This window comes from Stegostoma tigrinum, chromosome 9 (assembly GCF_030684315.1).
Source record: "Stegostoma tigrinum isolate sSteTig4 chromosome 9, sSteTig4.hap1, whole genome shotgun sequence".
In the NCBI taxonomy this organism is placed as follows: Eukaryota; Metazoa; Chordata; class Chondrichthyes; order Orectolobiformes; family Stegostomatidae; genus Stegostoma; species Stegostoma tigrinum.
This window is the reverse complement of record NC_081362.1, coordinates 25,799,000-25,817,875: the sequence shown is the minus strand read 5'-3', so window position 1 is coordinate 25,817,875 and position 18,876 is coordinate 25,799,000. Positions and strand designations below refer to the sequence as shown.

General features: G+C 40.5%; 1 protein-coding gene across 5 annotated transcripts in view; it reads left to right on the top strand.

Annotated features, from left to right (window-relative positions):
• Positions 1 to 2,607: 2,607 nt before the first annotated feature.
• The window catches only part of LOC125454557 (solute carrier family 22 member 2-like), a 48,270-nt gene continuing 32,001 nt past the window's right edge, over positions 2,608 to 18,876 (top strand). For all 5 annotated transcript variants that reach the window (XM_048535433.2, XM_048535434.2, XM_048535432.2 and 2 more), the window contains exons 1-2: positions 2,608 to 3,118; positions 17,071 to 17,174. In XM_048535433.2, coding sequence (XP_048391390.1) covers positions 2,708 to 3,118; positions 17,071 to 17,174 — 515 coding nt within the window. In that variant the 5' untranslated portion in view covers positions 2,608 to 2,707. The remainder of the gene's footprint in view (positions 3,119 to 17,070; positions 17,175 to 18,876) is intronic.

The following is an 18,876-nucleotide window of genomic DNA, read 5'->3' as shown; positions in this document are numbered from 1 at the left end:
CAATACAATGCAGAACAGGTCCTTCGGCCCTCGATGTTGCACTGACCTGTGAACTAATCTAAGCACCACCCCCCCCCCCCCCACCCCACACTATCCCATCATTAAACATATGCTTATCCAAGGACTGTTTAAATGCCGCTAATGTGGCTGAGTTCACTACATTGGCAGGCAGGACGTTCCACGCCCTTACCACTCTCTGAGTAAAGAACCTGCCTCTGACATCTGTCTTATAGCTATCACCCCTCAATTTGTAGCTATGCCCCCTTATACAAGCTGAAGTCATCATCCTTGGAAAAAGACTCTTACTGTCCACCCTATCTAATCCTCTGATCATCTTTTATGTCTCTATTAAATCCCGTCTTAGCCTCCTTCTCTCCAATGAGAACAGACCCAAGTCCCTCAGCCTTTCTTCATAGGGCCTGCGCTCCAGGCCAGGCAACATCCTGGTAAATTTCCTCTGCACCTTTTCCAATGCTTCCACATCCTTCCTGTAATGGGGCGACCAGAACTGCACGCAATATTCCAAATGAGGTCGCACTAGCATTTTGTACAGTTGCAGCATGACATCACATCTCCGGAATTCAATCCCTCTACCGATAAAACCTAACACACCTTAAGCCTTCTTGACAGCACTATCAACCTGGGTGGCAACTTTCAGGGATCTATGTACATGGACACCAAGATCCCTCTGCACATCCACACTACCAAGAATCTTTCCATTGGCCCAGTATTCTGCCTTCCTATTATTCCTCCCAAAGTGAATCATCTCACATTTATCCGTATTAAACTCCATTTGCCACCTTTCAGCCCAATTCTGCAGTTTATCCAAGTCTCCCTGCAACCTGCAACATTCTTCCACACTGTCCACCACACCACCGACTTTAGTATCATCTGCAAACTTACTAACCCATCCACCTATGCCTGCGTCCAAACAGCAGTGGTCCCAAAACAGATCCTTGAGGCACACCACTAGTGACCTGACTCCAGGTTGAATATTTTCCATCAACCACCACTTGTTGCCTTCTTGCAGAAAGCCAGTTTCTAATCCAAACTGCTAAATCTCCCTCAATCCCATACCTGTGTATTTTCTCCAATAGCCTACCATGTGGAATCCTATCAAAGGCTTTACTGAAGTCCATGTATATCACGTCAACTGCCCTTCCCTCATCCACATGCTTGGTCACCTTCTCAAATAACTCAGTGAGGTTTGTGAGACACGACCGGCCCTTGACAAATCCATGCTGACTATCTCCAATCAAACTGTTGCTTGCTAGATGATTGTAAATTCTATCTCTTATAATCCTTTCCAAAACTTTTCCTATAACAGATGTAAGGCTCTCAGGTCTATAATTACCTGGATCATCCCTACTGCCCTTCTTGAACAAGGGCACAACATTTACAATCCTCCAGCCCTCTGGTACTAAACCTGTAGACAATGAGGACTCAAAGATCAAGGCCAAAGGCTCCGCCACCTCCTCCCTAGCTTCCTAGACAATCCTTGGAAAAATCCCATCTGGCCCAGGGGATTTATCTACCTTCACACCTTCTACAATTGATAACACCTCCTCCTTACTAACCTTAATCATTTCAATTCTACTAGCCCGTGACTCAGTCATCTCCTCTACAATATTCTCCTGTTCTGCAGTGAAAACAGATGAGAAATAATCATTTAGCACCTCTCCAATCTCTACAGGGTCCACACACAATTTCTGAATTCTGTCTTTGACTGGCCCTATTCCTACCCTAGTCATCCTCTTATTCCTCACATACCTATAGAAAGCTTTAGGGTTCTCCTTTATTCTACCTGCTAATGTTTGCTCATGTCCCCTCCTTGCTCTTCTTAACTCTCTCTTTAAATCCTTCCTAGCTAACCTGTAACTCTCCATCGCCTCATCTGAACCATCTCGTCTCAGTGTCGCATAAACGTCCCTCTTCTGCTTAACAAGAGATACAATTTCTTTAATAAACCATGGTTTCCTTACCTTATTGCTTCCTCCCTGCCTGACAGGGACATACCTATCAAGGACACGCAACATTTGTTCCTTAAACCAGCTCCACATTTCGATTGTCCCCATCCTCTGCATTTTGCTAACCCATTCTATGCCTCCTAAGTCTTCCCTAATCGCATTATAATTGCCCCTGCCCCATCTATAACTCTTGCTCTGTGGCGTGTTCCTACCCCTTTCTATTGCTAAAGTAAACATAACTGAATTCATATCTGAATGAATGTGGACAGCCAAGTAGATTAAAAGAGGTTTTTACTTCAACATTTTCCTTCAGTGGGGTAAGAAGCTTTCAGATGCAAAACAAAGTCCTGTTTTTCACTAATTAGCATATATGTTGAAGTTACTTACAATATTTCCAAAAGTTACTTTGGATCCCACTAATTGGGGACATGTGGGAAGCTCAGGAATAATACTTCTTTTAAAAATCATTAAAGCTTAGGGCTTTGAGTTGCATATTAAACTCAAAGCTTTGAAAAGAGGTTACAAATAGTAGTTTGCAATTGCACTGAATAATTCAGTGTCACGTTTCACTTGTTCATTCATTTACTAAATTGGCTAACTCTTCAGTTCACACAATTGATTGGTAGACCAAGATTTCACATTGGTTTGTTGGGATACACCGCTGCAGGTCTTGTGCAAGCAGGACACTCAGTCAATGCCAGCTTGTACTTTCCACTTATCTGTTGAACAGATACATCATAATGTTGACCTTTGATGATGTTTTAGAAGAAGTAGGAGGATTTGGATTATATCAGAAAATCACATTCTTTTTTGTGTGCCTACCCTCGGCAGTGTTCTCCTATCTCTACGTTGGATTTGTTTTTTTAGCAGTTACTCCTGACCATTGGTGCAGGAGTCCTGGGGTGACTGAGTTGAGAGATAAATGCAACTGGTCTCTGGAACAGGAGAAGAATTATACATTACCTGTGGGGCAATCTGGCAGCTCCTCATATAGTCAGTGCGAGAAATATGATGTTGACTGGAATTCCTCTTCAGGCAGCTGTGAAAATCCACTGCTGTTTATTTGGAATGGATCCCAAGATTTGCCACTTATAACGTGCCAGGATGGGTGGGTTTTTGAAAATGACTCCATCTCCAGTATTGTGACTGAGGTATGTTTTAGGTTTGATTGGAAGGAAAATTCAAATTATGTTATCAAGTTAGCTATATGCAATATCAACATGTTGACTCTTGCTAATCAGACACAGTTGATACATATTCAGGGTCCAGATTGCAATCATGAGAGTTTGCTATGCTCTAAACTCCATAACGCGGTCCCAGAATCTCTGCTGTTTTACTTTTCTCTCCTCCTTCTATAGCACTGCATAAAATCTACCTCTTTCAATTGTAGCATCTTCTAATGGGTTGGATGCCAATTCTTTTTGTCTGCTTAAGCTCTGCATTGGGGTTATTTACTGTATTAAACAATTTACATACTGTAATGTCAGTAATTGGAGTTACACTGCACTGTTGTGAAATGGGCCTTCAAATCACAATCTTTTGACTCAGATGAGTGAAGTCACTTCAACTTAAGACACCTAATGCTATTTATAAGTGAACGTGCATGTGGCTATTTCAAATATCCGTGAATTTCTACCTATGCGCTAATAGTTAAATTCGTATCAAGACTTGTGCGGCGATACAAAATGGATTTGAATCTGAAATCAATTACTTCACAACTCTTAAGAATCAGTTTCATACTCTGTAAACGTGCCTGTTTTACCTGCACCTGTTTGCAGTCAGCAGAGATGGCACTTAATTAACCTCACCCATAACTTCAGACAAACCTGATATATTGAAATCCCAGTCAGTATATGGTGTGTTTGACTCCTTACATAGAATGTGAAAGTTTTATCATTACTCTCAGAATCAATTTCTCCACTTATTTTTGACTGTGATTTGACCAAACGTTGTACAGCCTTTGCCTAGTGTCCCAATGCATCTCAGGGTCATCTCCAAAGATGTAGCAGTTTTTAAAAGTCATGTTGAGGATGAATACTGCTCTTCTGGTATACCTAGCACCTCAACATTTGCTGAATCTCCAAATAAGCTCTTCCCTGCAAAGAGGAACTGTAGTGAACAGTCATACCGGACTTGAAATATTAACTGTATTTGTCTCCACAGGTGGGGGCCTGCTGAGTTTCTCCAGTGTTCTCTATTTGTCATAGTGACAAAAGTCTGGACTTGGGCATGTCAACAGTTTAGTATTCCTGAATAGAAAATTTAAATAGAACGTGCCCTGGGATCGAATGAATCAACTATGTATTGCTGTTGTATCCTATTGTGGGATTTGTTGGCTGACACTGACTGCCAAATAATTCAATTTCAACCGAATCAACTTAGATAAACAAGAAACTTAATGGAGCATTGTACGCAACCAAAAACATATTTTGATATGTTTCTCATCCTGACAGATCACCTTTTGTTTTTGTTTGAAAGACTACATAACTGAATATGGCTATAAATCGAAATATGAAAGACTATTCTTTTCATCTTAGCACCAAAACCTGCAATCTTCTTAATTCATTATATTTGATTTTTCATAGTTGTGGAATTTGTATTTCCACTCTGCCACCTGAAGGTTACACTTGGTGTTACACTTGGGGATGGGAAGAGCGTGTTGGAAATCAAGCTTCACTTCTCCATGAGCCATACCAAATATTTGTCTTATCAAATATCTCAGTGCCTAGCTTAGTCATCAAAATGGTCAATTTGTTTCTCTTTATTACTATTATCTGGAATAAAAGATAGTTTTGCCAGGTTTCTTCAATTAACCCCCAATTAGCATATTTACCAAAGGCAATAAGTGGCAAAATCAGTTATTGACTAAAGTACTATGCAGGATTAAAGGTATCCTTCTTTATCCCAGACAAAAACACACTCATGGACAGTATGAGCGGAGACAATGTGCAGAAGAAGTAATGGGTTCATTTCTCACAGTTCCTTTGGTTTCCTGTCAACAAGATCTGATTGATGTTGATCACAGGGCAATGAAATATCTTAAAATAATTTTCCAGATTCAGCTGGGAAGCAGTTAGGAATCCTGATATTTGAAACTTTCAGGATTTACTAAAGTCCAGAGCCTATTGCTGGAAAACATTCAGCACAAGACGTGTACTAAAACTCATTCTGCTTGTCTTGTAATTAAGAGCGTAAAAGTGATTTCTTATCTCTCTTTTAAAACTGTTGCTGGTCACTGCTTTTCAAAGTGGTTCGCTTTTTTAATAAACAGCAAATAACCCACAGTTCTGATTGATTCTATTTTTTCCAAGAAAATATATTGTAAAGCCTTTGCAACCCAGGAATTGTCCAAATCTTCCATTTTTTAATTCTCATAATCCATAAATTTGTGTGAATCCAACACTAGATTTAATTATTTTGTATGAAGACACATTTCCTGACCTTGAGCCTTGAACACAATCTTTAGCAGTTTTGAATTTACTTTGGGTGTACTCTTTATATATTTTTTTGAATCGGATATGTCAGTGAATCCAGTAAGATACTTAGTATTACAGGAATTTGTTTGAGATAACACGCTGTGAAGCTCGATGAACACAGCAGGCCAAGCAGCATCAGAGGAGCAGGATGCTACTTGGCCTGATGTGTTCATCCAGCTTCACTCCGTGTTATCTCAGATTCTCCAGCATCGGCAGTTCCTACTATCTCTGTAGGAATTTATTTGACTTGTCTTGTATCTATTTTTAAGGTAGTGAATGCTTTATTTGAAGAGTATTAGATACTCTGACTTCACTAATGTTGCACTGTATTTCATAGTTAAACGCTCAATGGATAGACATATCACAACTCTAATTACTAATACTGTGCTTCTAATTATTGCACCTCTTCTATTTCTCTCATTGAGCAATATAAGATGCTAAAGGGAGATTGACAACGTACTTGTAGAAAGGAAGCTTCTTTGTGGGGCAATCTAAAATGAGAGAATGAGGAGATGAGAAATTACTTCTTGCAAATAATTGTGAATATGTAGAATTTACTACCCCAGCATGTAGGGGATGCTGGAGGACTGAATAAATTTAAAGAGGAGATAGGCAGACTTTTATTTAGTAAAGGGTTTGAAGGGTTATGGGGAGCAGGCAGGAAAGTGGAGTTGTGCTGAAATGGGATCAGACATGATTGTATTAAATGGCAAAGCAGGTTCAATGGCTGAATTGCCTGCACTTGCTCCTAGTTCTTTTGTCTCAAAATGATTCCAGTGCAGTCCCTTGGCCTTGAGTATCTTGAGATAATGCCTGGTGCCATCTGGAGTTGAGACTAGGTGCCAGTGTTAGAAGGACCATTGTTCTGAACCTTTTATTTCTCAATTATCTAATTCATTCCTACAATCTCCAGTGCTGAACTTCTTGTGTATTTATTTTCTTTTTTTTTCTTAAGAACTTGTACTGAAAAAGTGTACCTAGGTACCTTTTGTATCAAACAAAAACAGAAGTTGTTGGAAAAGCTCAGCAGGTCTGGCAGCATCTGTGAAGAGAAATCAGAGTTAAAATTTCAGATCTAGTGACCTTTCCCCAGTTTACAGATGCTGCCAGGCCTGCTGAGCTTTTCTAGCAATGTCTGTTTTTTTTCTGATTTACAGCATCCACAGTTCTTTCAGTGTTTACCTTTGTACCTCAGATGGCTCCATAAGTGGCAACTTGTAAACTTCACTGTACGTACCCGAGTACATGTGACAATTAAACTAATCCAATTCAATTGAATTATGCTCTTGTATTGCTCTTATCCTTGTGCTTTGAACCATCTTTTAGAATGAAGTGACAGAATGTGGAGGTCCTCTGGAATTTTGAGCTAGTTCGAGGGCAGGATCAAGCTGTTGAAGAAATGGAAATTCAATCAATGACGAAGGGAAGTATTAAAATAATTTAGCAGAGGTTTGGAATCAGAGTGAAACATTAGACAGAAGAAATAAGGTGCACAATGGACTGGGAGACAAATAAGACTGAGACAATGATGCAATTGTCTTGCCATTAGACTAGAAATCCAGTGACCCAGATAGTGCTCTGGGATCCAGAAATAGAGATGATAGATCTTGAATTCAAAAATTGGGAATGTTGTTTGTTGTTAATAACAGCCTTTATCAAATAGACAAAAAGAGTAATGAGTATTTGAATAATAGTCTTAATATTTCAAACACAAGACTAAGGTCATTATGACATAGAAGTGATAATGGAAATAAAGCTTGAAGAGGGTGTTTTTGGAAGTTAAAATTTCTGGCTGTGAGGTCTTTTTAAAAGAGATAAAAATGAAGGTGGAGGAGGGTCAGTAATGATTTTAAAAGAAAAAATCTATTATAGCAGTGGCGTGGAATGATGTAGTTGAGGACCTAAAGACCATTTATTTAGTCATAATTGAAGAATAATAGATATCTATTATGGTGTTATGTCTTTATCATACACTCTCAAACAGCAAGGAGGTAAATGTACAACAAGTTACAGAAAGTTGCAAGAAAATAGAATATTAATAATGGAGATTTCTATTGTTCAGAGATAGGAGTAGGACAAACAGAAAGTAGAGGAATTTGTGAAATGTATGCAAGAAAACTTTATTGATCAATGTGTTTCCAGTCAATGCAGGAGGACAAGGGATGGATCAAATTTTGGGGATTGAAATCTGTAGATCAATAGGTTAACTATATCTTTACTTGAGTCATTGTTAAATACCTAAGTCACAATGACACTAAATCATATGGAATTGGAAACCAAGTTTATCAAGTTACAAAGATGTCTTCAGATTATCTATTACCTTCTATGACCAAACCTTTCAGGATTGGACAGAGTCAGCACGGTTGACAAAAGGGACATCATGCTTGTCAAATCCACTGGAATCTTTTGAGGATGAAACTAGGAGAGCTGATTGGGGAACAAGCAAGTGATTTTGAAGTTAACTTTCATAAGGCTTTTTATAAGGTCCCATGTACAATTAAAGTACAAGTTTGGGTATAGTGCATTGATATGGATTTAGAACTGCTTGAAAAATATAAAACCTTAGGAATAAATGGCATGCATTTGCCCACTCATTCAACTTCTCCAAATCATACTGCATGTGACCAGTGGGAAATTGCAGGAATCAGTATTTGGATGCTAGCTATTAGCAATTTATATTTATGATTTAGATTAAGAAACTAAATGTAATAGCTCCAAATTTGCAGATGACTCAAAGCTGGATGGGAGGGTGAATTGTGAAGAGAATGCAAAGATGCTTCGGTGTGATTTGGAGAAGTTGAATGAATGAGCAAATGCATGGAAGATGAAGTATAATGTGGATAAATGTGAAGTTATCCATTTTTGTGACAAAAACAAGAAGGCAGATTACTATCTGAAGACCAATTTACTGAATGTCCTTGGACACCAGTCACTGAAAGCAAGCTTGCAGATGCAGCTGGCAGTGAAGCATACAAATGGTATGTTGGCCTTCACAGGCAGAGAATTTGAGTACCGGATCAGGGCTTTCATTCTACAGTTGTACAGGGCTGCCTTAAAACCACACCTGGAGTATTGTGTGCAGGTTTGGCCACCTTATCTGAGGAAGGTCTGGATATGGAGGGAGTACTACGTGGATCTTAGGATGATAATACTGACATGCGAAGAAAGATTGGATCAGTTAGGACTAAAACCTCAGAAATTTAATAAGAAGTGGAGGATCTCATGGAAACTTGTAAAATTCTAACAAGATAGGATAAACATAAGCAGAATGTTCCTGAGGATGAAAGAATTCAAAACCGGGGTTCACTATTTAAGAATATGGGGTAGGCCATTAAGAACTGAAATGAGATGATGTTTCTTCAGCCAGAGAGTGCTGAGCCTGTGGAATTCTCTTCCACAGAAAGTGGTTGAGGCCAAAACATTGAATGTTTCCAAGAATGTGGTAGACATAATTCATAAGACAAAATGGAATAGGGTGGAAGTAGGAACAGAGTACTGAGTTGAATGATCAGTGATGCTCCTATTGAACAATACGGCTGGTTTAAAGAACTCAATAGCCCACTCCATTCCTGTTTTTTAATGTTTTATGACCTGGTCATACTACATAGTGACAAGCAATGACCGGACTCAAAGAAATGGCAGAAAATGGTAATGGAACACCTGAAAAGTAGCCCAGAGGTGGTATAATGCAGTGGGCAAAGGATTTCAAGCCTAATGTAGTTATTGGCCTTCAGTGAGGAAAATTCCTTGCAATGCTAACAAAGCATGGGGCAAAGAAAGAACAATAAGGAATGAGGCAAAATGAAAAAAATGAATTGAATTAGTTTTAATATCACGCACTCAAATGAATACAGTGAAAAGTTTATAAGTCACCACTTACAGCAACGTCTTAAGCACAAAGGAACCTAGGTACAATCCTTAGTTACAGAATAGAGAAATGAAGAAAAAAAAGTTACCTTACAGCTATACACAGCTCGATCATAGATCAGAAGGAAAAAAACAAGAAGCAAAGTTAAAAAGACAACTGTCTCAGTCTCTCTCCAAAGGCTCTGTGCAGCAGACCAGTGTAGGGGACCTCCATGAGGTCTGACGGCTGGCTGCCACCACGCTCCGTGCTGGGTCACTGATGCCATGTTCCTACATCAGGCCGCTGGCATCTCCACTGACCGCTGACTCTGCATCGGATGCTGGTAGTCAGAGGCTGGGGCTGGGAGTCTGAGGCTGAGAGAAGCGGGGAGAGGGGGAGGAAAAAAAATATTGATGGGTGGAGCATCCTACTCCTCCACCATGTTACCATTTCACCATCTCTAAATCAGTCTGACACCGAATAAGAGACTATTGCAGAGTAAAGCCCCTTATAGAGATGGGAAATAAAAAGGCACACAATGTCCACCAGCAGAAATGTGGGAAGCAATAGGATGTATAGTATCACAAGGGCCATGAGTTCCAAGAGAGACAATGTCAGAACTGCATTAGTAACATAAAAAGTTAAAAACAGCAGGCCAAGTGATTTCAAAGATTACAGGATGTTTAAGAATAGGCTGAATTCTTCTTAGGGGTTATAACAAATGGTCAGCTGGAAATTGAGAAGCAAATTTATAAGGAGATCTCTGTTATCTGTAACAATAAAAATGTGGCAATAGTAGGGCATTTTAACTTTCCAATTTTTTGCATGGGAAATCATGTCTCATTAACTTGATTGAGTAAGAAGTAACAAAGAGGATTAATGAAGGCAGACCAGTATATGTTGAGTATATGGACTTCAGTAAGGCATTCAACAAGGTTCTGCGTGACAGACTGATTAAAAAGGTTAGATCACATGGAATACCGGGAGAAGTAGCCACCTGGATTCAAAATTGGCTAGAAGGTAGGAGACCAAGGGTGATAGTGGAGGGTCGCTTTTTGAACTGGAGGCCTATGACGAGCAGTGTGCCAAAGGTACTGTTGCTGGGTCCACTGCTTTATGGTGTTTTTATGGATAATGTGGATGTGAATATGGAGGTATGGTTAATAAATTTGCAGATGACAACAAAATTGGTTGCAGAACTTATACACTCAATGATAAGGTCCTGGGGAGTGTTGCCGAACAAAGGGACCTTGGAGTGCAGGTTCATACTTCCTTGAATATAGAATGGCAGGTAGGCAGGGCAGTGAAGAAGTCATTTGGTAAGCTTGTCTTTATCAGCCAGTGCAACGAATATAGGATTTGGGAGGTCTTGTTGTGGCTGTACAGGACATTGGTTAGGCCACTTCTGGAGTACTGTAAATTCTAGTCTCCATGACATAGGGAAGATGTTGGTAAACTTGAAAGAGTTCAAAAAAGATATACAAGGATTTTTCAAGGACTGGAGGGTTCGAGCAATAGGGAGGGGATGAACAGGTTGGGGCTTTTTTCTCTGGAATGTCAGAGACTAACAGGTAGCCTTATAGAAGTTCATAAAAGCATGAGGTGCATGGATAGGGTGAATAGTCCAGGCCTTATTCCCAGGTAGGGGAGTCCAAAATTAGAGGGCATACGTTTAAAGTGAGAAAGCAATGATTTAAAAGGGACCTAAAAGGGCAACTTTTTCATGTAGAGGATGGTACGTGTATGAAATGAGCTGCCACAGGAAGTTGTGGAGGCTGGTATGATTATAATATTTAAAAGGCTTCTGGATAGGCACATGAATAGGAAGGGTTCCAAGAATCTGGGCCACATGCCAGAAAATGGGATTAGAATAATTTAGGATATCCGGTTAGCATGGACTGAAGGTTCTGTTTCCATGTTGTACTTCTCTATGACTCTGACTCGGTGCACTGCAGGATTTTGGCTCCTCTGATCATGCTGTTATGACCTATCTTGAAGGGCTGTACTGCCTTATTTCATAGTCCCACTCTTCTACATTTAGTTTTAACCCAGGTAGTAATACGGCCAATTATCTAGGTATGAGATTGTACTTGATTTAATTTAAGAAGCGAGTATTTAGTTCTGTTTTTCTTTAGTTATTGTGAATGACTCATTCATTGCAAAAACTTTACGCAAACACAGAGAAAAAAATTAACAATGTTTAGACTATACAAATATATACAACAGCCTTCTAAAAATCCCATGCACTCATGCTCTTGTGGCAGGCTGAATTATTTTTGCTGGAGACAGTGAGGTGGCTTCTGAGTTCGACTTTCAGAGGTAAAGACGATTTCTCATTGATTTTCATTCTCATATTTTGTTGACAGGAATTTAAAGGAGAGGAAGCAAAAAGTTGTTGCTCGTCAGGCAAGTTATTTCAGATTCCCTTTAATTGTCTGACCCTTTAGGTTCAAAGCACAAACGCCTTCTTTCACCCATAAACAGGGTGACCTTTCTTGGAAAGTTTTAGAGGCTGAACGTATCTATCAAACTTGTCTTTCTTGTAGATGCCTCGTTGTCGTCGTCGTTGTTGTAATCAATTTTGCTCCTTTGCAAAGTGTCCTTTTCAAAAGCTCAAGATGTACAAGAATGTAATTATTAATTAATATTTAGCTTTTACATCTTGAGAACAACAACAATTCACAAAGTGCGTACTGGATTGCAGATACTATGGCTAACGTTGGCAAGAAAACTAACTTAAAGTTGGATACAAAGGCAGGTGTGTCTGTTTCAGAACCAGCATCTTGCTTGAGGCCAAAAATTGTCTGTCATCTTTGATTTAGTTTTGCCGCACAGGAGTTATTGAAAACAGAGTGAGACACAAGATACAGTTGCTCTTTATTATAATGGGAAAGAAAACACTGAGATTTTGAATGTCATTCCTAATTATCACTATTCTGTAGTAAATGGAACTTCTTGCCTGGATTTGAATTTTCTTCATTTTGCAGTTGCAACAGAAAACATACAACAATAACAGCAACTCCAGTTAGACATAAATTCCTTCCTGTGGTGAAAGCCAAGGTATTATAAGAAAGAAGAGAGATTGACACCCTGAAGTCTCAGCTGCTGCCAGCCGCACTTCAACATCTATTAGAGGTGAACAGGACCTTGGCAATATTTCAGGAAATTCAACTGAAGGCAAACAACCTGATTGTGCCTGTTTATTGCCTGGTTGTAACACAAACAATAGATGCCCTGACACTAAAACAGACAGCAAATGAAGAAGAACTCATAGCAGTTTAACCACAAACAAACACCAGCAAAATGGCAGATTCTCCAGAGGCAACAAGATGACTATAATGCCTGAGAAGTAACAAATTACAAAGTTAGGAAGGGATCTTCAAACACAAGTGATAAATCTCGGCACTTGACATAGATTTATGATATTTGAAGCTTCGGGCAGCATCAATAGTTCCTCCTATCTATTAGTAGAAATCAACAGTGTATTGAAAATTATGTTTCTTAAAGAAATCAGATATGAGTAGCAGTTGCTTTATAACGTAATAAAAGAGAAAGAAAATGTCCAAGCTTCTCACTCCTATATGAGTGAACTATTATCAGGAGCTCTGATGAGCCGTAAGGTAACTGCATATGAATGAACATAACTGCTGACGAACAAGATGATTTATTACTGGTCCATGGGAAAGTAATTAAAGAAAAGTAAGAACACAGAATGGAAAAAAAAGTGTGCAGAGACAACTGTTGCTCTACAGCAAACAAAGCGGTGTTGTGGTGGTGGAAAAAAGACGTTTTTTAACTGACATATTTCAAGCTCAGAGATTATTATCTGGCAAGATTGTTACGCTACATTTAGTAAGAGATGGACTTCTATTTATGAAAGAAATGCTTGAGGAAAAAAAAGAGATTTTAGTTTATTTTCAGAGGACTATTCTGGCAAAGTAAACTATCATTAATAGAAGAGATTAACTACAGAGTTGTTATAATATTTTAAAGAATAAAATTTCACAAAAATGTGAATCCTTCGATACTGAGCCAATCAAAACTCCTGGATGAGATTAAGAATTGTAGGTAAGTAATAGACTTTGAACATTCTGCTATTGTCCAACCTTTCATCAGGACAACACATCAGAGTATTGCAGAAAAGCATCCCAGGATCCCACTGCCAATGAAAGAATTCTAGAAGGACCACTTCCATCAGATCAGATCAAGGACTGTGTGAAGATCAAATTTTGAAAGCTCTTCCACTATTCATGTCAGTAAGACTGTACATTTTTCTGGCATTGCTGAAGCCTTTGACATAAAGGAACAGCATTCTGTAGAAGTGTAAATGGCTGTCCTCCTTCTACTGAAGGAATTAACGATTCTTACCATGAATTTGGAGATATTGTCATCCACTCCTGACGAGGGTGATGAGAGTAGGGATATAGCACCAGTTTCTTTACATTTTGATCACCAGAGGCTGGAACCCCTATCTTCTTAGGTGCTTACCTCCCAAGGTGAACTGTATAGGTCATTGGTCCCACCTATCTTCGAAAAGAGATTGTGATATTGTTGGAGATTGATACCTTAACTAGAAGAGGCTTTTTCATTGTAGGAGATAGGAAGTGGCAGTAAAGTTAAATGTTGATGGTTAATTGGAATATAGCAGATGAACTTGGAGGGAGATATGGAGTAAGGGGTTCATCTAAAAGGATTAAAAGCCATCTTTAATAATAGCTACTGAGCTTGTATGTAAGCATCTATGTAATGATATCAGAATAATGACAGATTCTTTTTGATAAAGTGAATATATAGACTATAAGAAAGGTTCTTTCCTGTACACTCTACTGTACTGCTATGTTTAATAAAACCGGTTGTCACTTACATGAGTGCAAACCTAACCTTACTACAAACAGAAGTAAGAATATTGTAGTGCAGGAGTGCACAAATACAGAACTGCAGCTAAGGAGATTACAACAGCATCATGCAGAAATGTTGGCTACGTAGCAACGCTGTCGCTATTTGTTCTTTTTTATCCTTCATTCATGGAATGTGTGTATAGCTGGCTAGGCCATTATTTGTTGGTCAGAAAGCAATTCAGAGTTAATTGCATCACCACAGGTCTGGAGTTGTAAATGGGCTCGACTGGCTAAGGGTGGCAGATTTCTCTCACTAAGGGATATTAATAAACCAGATTCTTTTTTGAATGATAATATTGGTAACATGATCACCATTTGGACAGTTTCTATTTCCCTTCCAGATTTTTGCTTAATTCAAATTTCACCATTTGCCATGATGGAATTTGCTTCATCCCAAATACATTAACCTGGATTACTAGTCCAATGGCATTACCACTATTCCCCTACCTCCCTTGTGAGCCTCTTATAAATGAATTACATGATGTCGAATGTTTGGGCAAATCTGCAGCTCCAAGTAGCTCCAAGACGGTCCCATTTCCTTGAATCTTCTGACTCATTCTTTTGTTGATGGTGGTGCACACCTATTTTTGGATGATGTTCCCAAGGTGTAATTATCTACAGAGGTGCAATCTAGAGCAGAGGAAGGTATAGACATCATACCATTGCCAACAGAATGGGAATTTCCTACCCCAGAAATTGTAAGAAAATCCTCATTTCTTTGTCTCCACAATCGTTTTCAAAATTCACTTTGTTGTTCTTTTTGTGTATTTGCTTCATTCTTGGAAAAGGTGTTCGATATGCTCTCATTGTTTCGGCAATTGTTGGTAATACAGTTGTGGAGTGTTTCAATAGAGTTGAAAGTACTTTATTTTACCAACACAGTGCTTTAACCTTTCCTTGATGCGCAACACTGAAGGGGAGAATAGGTTTGAGCTGTAGAGAGAGGCTGGGGCTTTTTCCATAAGACCATTAGAGTCTGAGCAGTGACTTTAAACAGGTTTATAAAATTATGAAGGACATGGATAGGGTGAATAGTTAAGGTCGTTTTCCTAGGGTAGGAAAGTCCAGAACTAGAGGGCCTAGGTTTAAGGAGAGAGAAGAAATATTTAAAAGGGACCGAGAAGCAACCTTTTCTTGCAGAGGGTGTGCATGTATGAAAGGAGCTACCAGAGGAGATGGAGGAGGTTGGTGCAGTTACTACATTGAAAAGGCGTGTGGATGTGTACATGAATAGGAAAAGCTGAAGGGATATGGGCCAAATGTTGGCAAATGGGGCTAGATCAATTAGGATATCTAGCTGGTGCGGATGAGTTGAACTGAAGGGTCTGTTTCCATGCTGCAAACTTTACGATTCCATCTTTCACCTCAAGGGATTTTGATAGTTTGGATCCTGGAGGTTAGCTTCTTCAAGCAATTTTCCTTGATAGGTCCTCATTGTCATTACATTCATGTTAGCAGTTCAAAAAGGTAGGTCACCACCTGCTCAAGGGCGAATCGATTTGGGCTTAATCTGTAATCCTTCTTCCCTTGAGTTTTCTCAACATTTGGCTTGTTTGGTGAGTTTGGTAAGGTAAGATGATGAGTGGTAATGAGGCAACTGGGTCATCAACAAGGTGATTAACAAACAATTAATTGGCAACTGCTGGTGAAAAAACATTAATGCTGGAGTCAGTTTCTCACGATTTTGAGATAGACAAAAACAACGGTGACATCCGATTCTGACACTTACCTTGCCACAGCCTCTGTCACTCAGACTCCTATAAGATTCTGTCCCAAGTTTTGAGTTCTGATTGGAGAATCTGGGCCATGATTCTTAGCTTCATTAATGGATACATTATAAGTACAAAATCAAGGAGGTTTTTCTAAATTTGTAAAGAATGTTGATTAGTCCTCAGCTAAAATATTAGAGCACATTCTAACCCCCTAAAATTGATAGTTTAGTTGGTAGATTTGCAGGGCTTAAGTTATGGGCTGAACAGGCAGCTTGACCATTTAAATGCTATAACAAGGCTAACTCACCTCACATTTCACTTCCCTTACAGATCTAATATTGGCAGGTCAAACCTTAGGGAACCAGCAGCTAAAGGTAGGTAAGGATAACTTGGGGGGAAAGCAGTGAGAGTTTTTATAGCGTTGCTGCATAGTTCCACTCCTTTAGCAGTCACACCCTCCAGAAACTGCTTCCATGGAATTAACTCCACTCCTCATTGATTGGTAACAGAATAACTGCTCCTTTTTATCCATTCTGTCCAGCCCACATCACATCCTCACAATGCTTTGATGAGCAGCTGCAGGCTCCTTACTTGAGATTGTGGTCTTCACCAAACTGCTATCTCTTTGATTAGAAGCAAAGTCTGTAAACCAGGTTGACTTCCAGACTGGAACTACTTTGGAAATGTTTTGCTTACAATTAAATGCTACAGCACAGGGGAAAGCTAGTTTCTGTTCCAAACACTGTCTCCCAGTCAGAAAACCTACATCTGTCAATTTTGGGTCATGACCTCATTCTAGGCACTACCCTTTTAGGAGGCTTATCAAGGCAATGCAGTGTTGCGCAATAGTGTTAAAGGGGTGATAGGCCTCAGTTATATGGAAATCCTGGAGAAAATAAGGTTTCTTTTTCGTCTTTAGAGCAGAGATGCATGATGACAAAATCATGAATCATGGCCAAAGAAGAAAAGCAAAGCATAGAGTTAATCAGATGACTCTACCAAAGGACTGCTACAAATAGAATTGACTGAATGGCCTCCTTTTGTGTTGTATAATCATCTGATTCTAAGTTGATGAGCATTTGATGCAATGCGTAACTCGTATTTAAAATCACTCAAACATGGAGCCACTTATGAATGCCATTTTTTGTTCTAATTCTACAAATTGTACAGTTTGAACTGGTGTGTGCTGATTCCTGGAAACTGGATCTATCTCAAGCTTGCCTAAACCTGGGATTTACACTTGGAACAGTAATCATGGGATATGCAGCAGACAGGTATGCATAATATCATCTACCAATCGAAGGTTTGTAATGTAAAGAGGAATGGAGGAACACATCAGGCCCAGCAGCATCATAGGAGCAGGAAAGTTTATGTTTCAGGTGGGACCCATCTTCGGAAATGGGGACGGGAAGGGGAGCTTAGAAATAAATGAAGGGAGGAGGGGTGGGTCTGGGGAAGGTAGGTGGGATGGGGATAGGTGAGTGCAGGTAGGGTGTGGTGGGGATTGGTCAGTGAGGTGGGAGGAGCTGATAAGTGGGAGAGAAGTTGGACAGGTTGTGTCAGGTCAAGGAGGCGGGGATGAGAGGGAGGGTTGATCATGGGATGAGGAAGTTTTGAAACATTTATGCCATTGTGCTGTAGGCTTCTGAGGTGGAACACGAGTTGCTGTTCTTCCAGTTTGTGGGCAGCATCATTGTGACACTGGGGCAGGGCCAGGGTGGACATTGTCACCCAGGGAGTGGGAGAGGGAATTGAAATGGTTTGCGACTGGAAGGTGTTGTTGTTTGTTGTGAACCAAGTGAAGGTGCACTACAAAATGATCTCCGAGCCTCCGCTTGGTTTCACTGACGTACAGGAGGTCACACTGAGAGCAGCGGATGCAGTACGCCATGTTGATGGATGTGCAGGTGAACTCTGTCTGATGAGAAGGGTTTGTTTGGTGCTTTGGATGGAGGTGGGGGGGGTGGTGGTGTAGCACTTCCTGCGGTTGCAGGCAAGTGCCGGGGGTGGTGGGGCAAGTGCGGAGTATGGAGCAGACGAGGGATTCACAGAGAGGCAGATACCGACGGGGAGGGAAATATCTCCTTGACTGTGGGGTCGGATTGTAGGTGGTGGAAATGATGGAGAAAGATACGTTGAATACAGAAGTTAGTGGGGTGTTATGTGAGGACAAGGGGGCTTCTGTCTTTATTTGTGTTGGGGGAGGGGACGTGAGGGGAGAGGTGTGGGAAACACAAGAGATGTGATCGATGCATTTTTGATCACCGTAGGGAGGAAATTTTTGCAGTCCTTGAAACAGGAGGGCATCTGAGATGTGCAGGAGTGGAACACCCACAGTACCCCTGCGCCCACACATCAATGAATTCTTATCACGTTTGGACGTTGAACACTTTTTCACTGCCTCTGCCTCGGGACCTATTTCTTGACGGCGTGGCTAATTCGCCCTCTACTGACCCCCTTCTCCCACCTCCAACATGCCTCATCCCTCTGGACAGCACCCCAAGGCCTTCTACCCTCCCTAAACTTCAACATCTCCAACTGCCATCGCGACATCGATCGCCTCAACCTCTTCACCCCTCTCTCTCACTCCAACTTCTCCCTCACAGAATGTGTAGCCCTCCACTCCAACTCTAACCCCACCAGTAAACCCACGGACAAGGGAGGCACAGCAGTGATATAGTGCACTGACATATACATCCCTGAGGGCAGGCGCCAACTCTCTGATACCTCCTCCTACCGCCACCTTGATCATGTCCCCACCCCTGACCACCATCCATCGTCTCTCAAACCATTCATATTCTCATCACCTCAGGTGACCTCCCACCCACAGCCTCCAACCTCATCGTACCCCAACCCTGCACCGCCCGCTTCTATCTCCTTCCCAAAATCCTCAATTCTGACTGCCCTGGTCGAATCATAGTCTCTACCTGATCCTGCCCCACTGAACTTATATCTGCTTACCTTGACTCTGTTTTC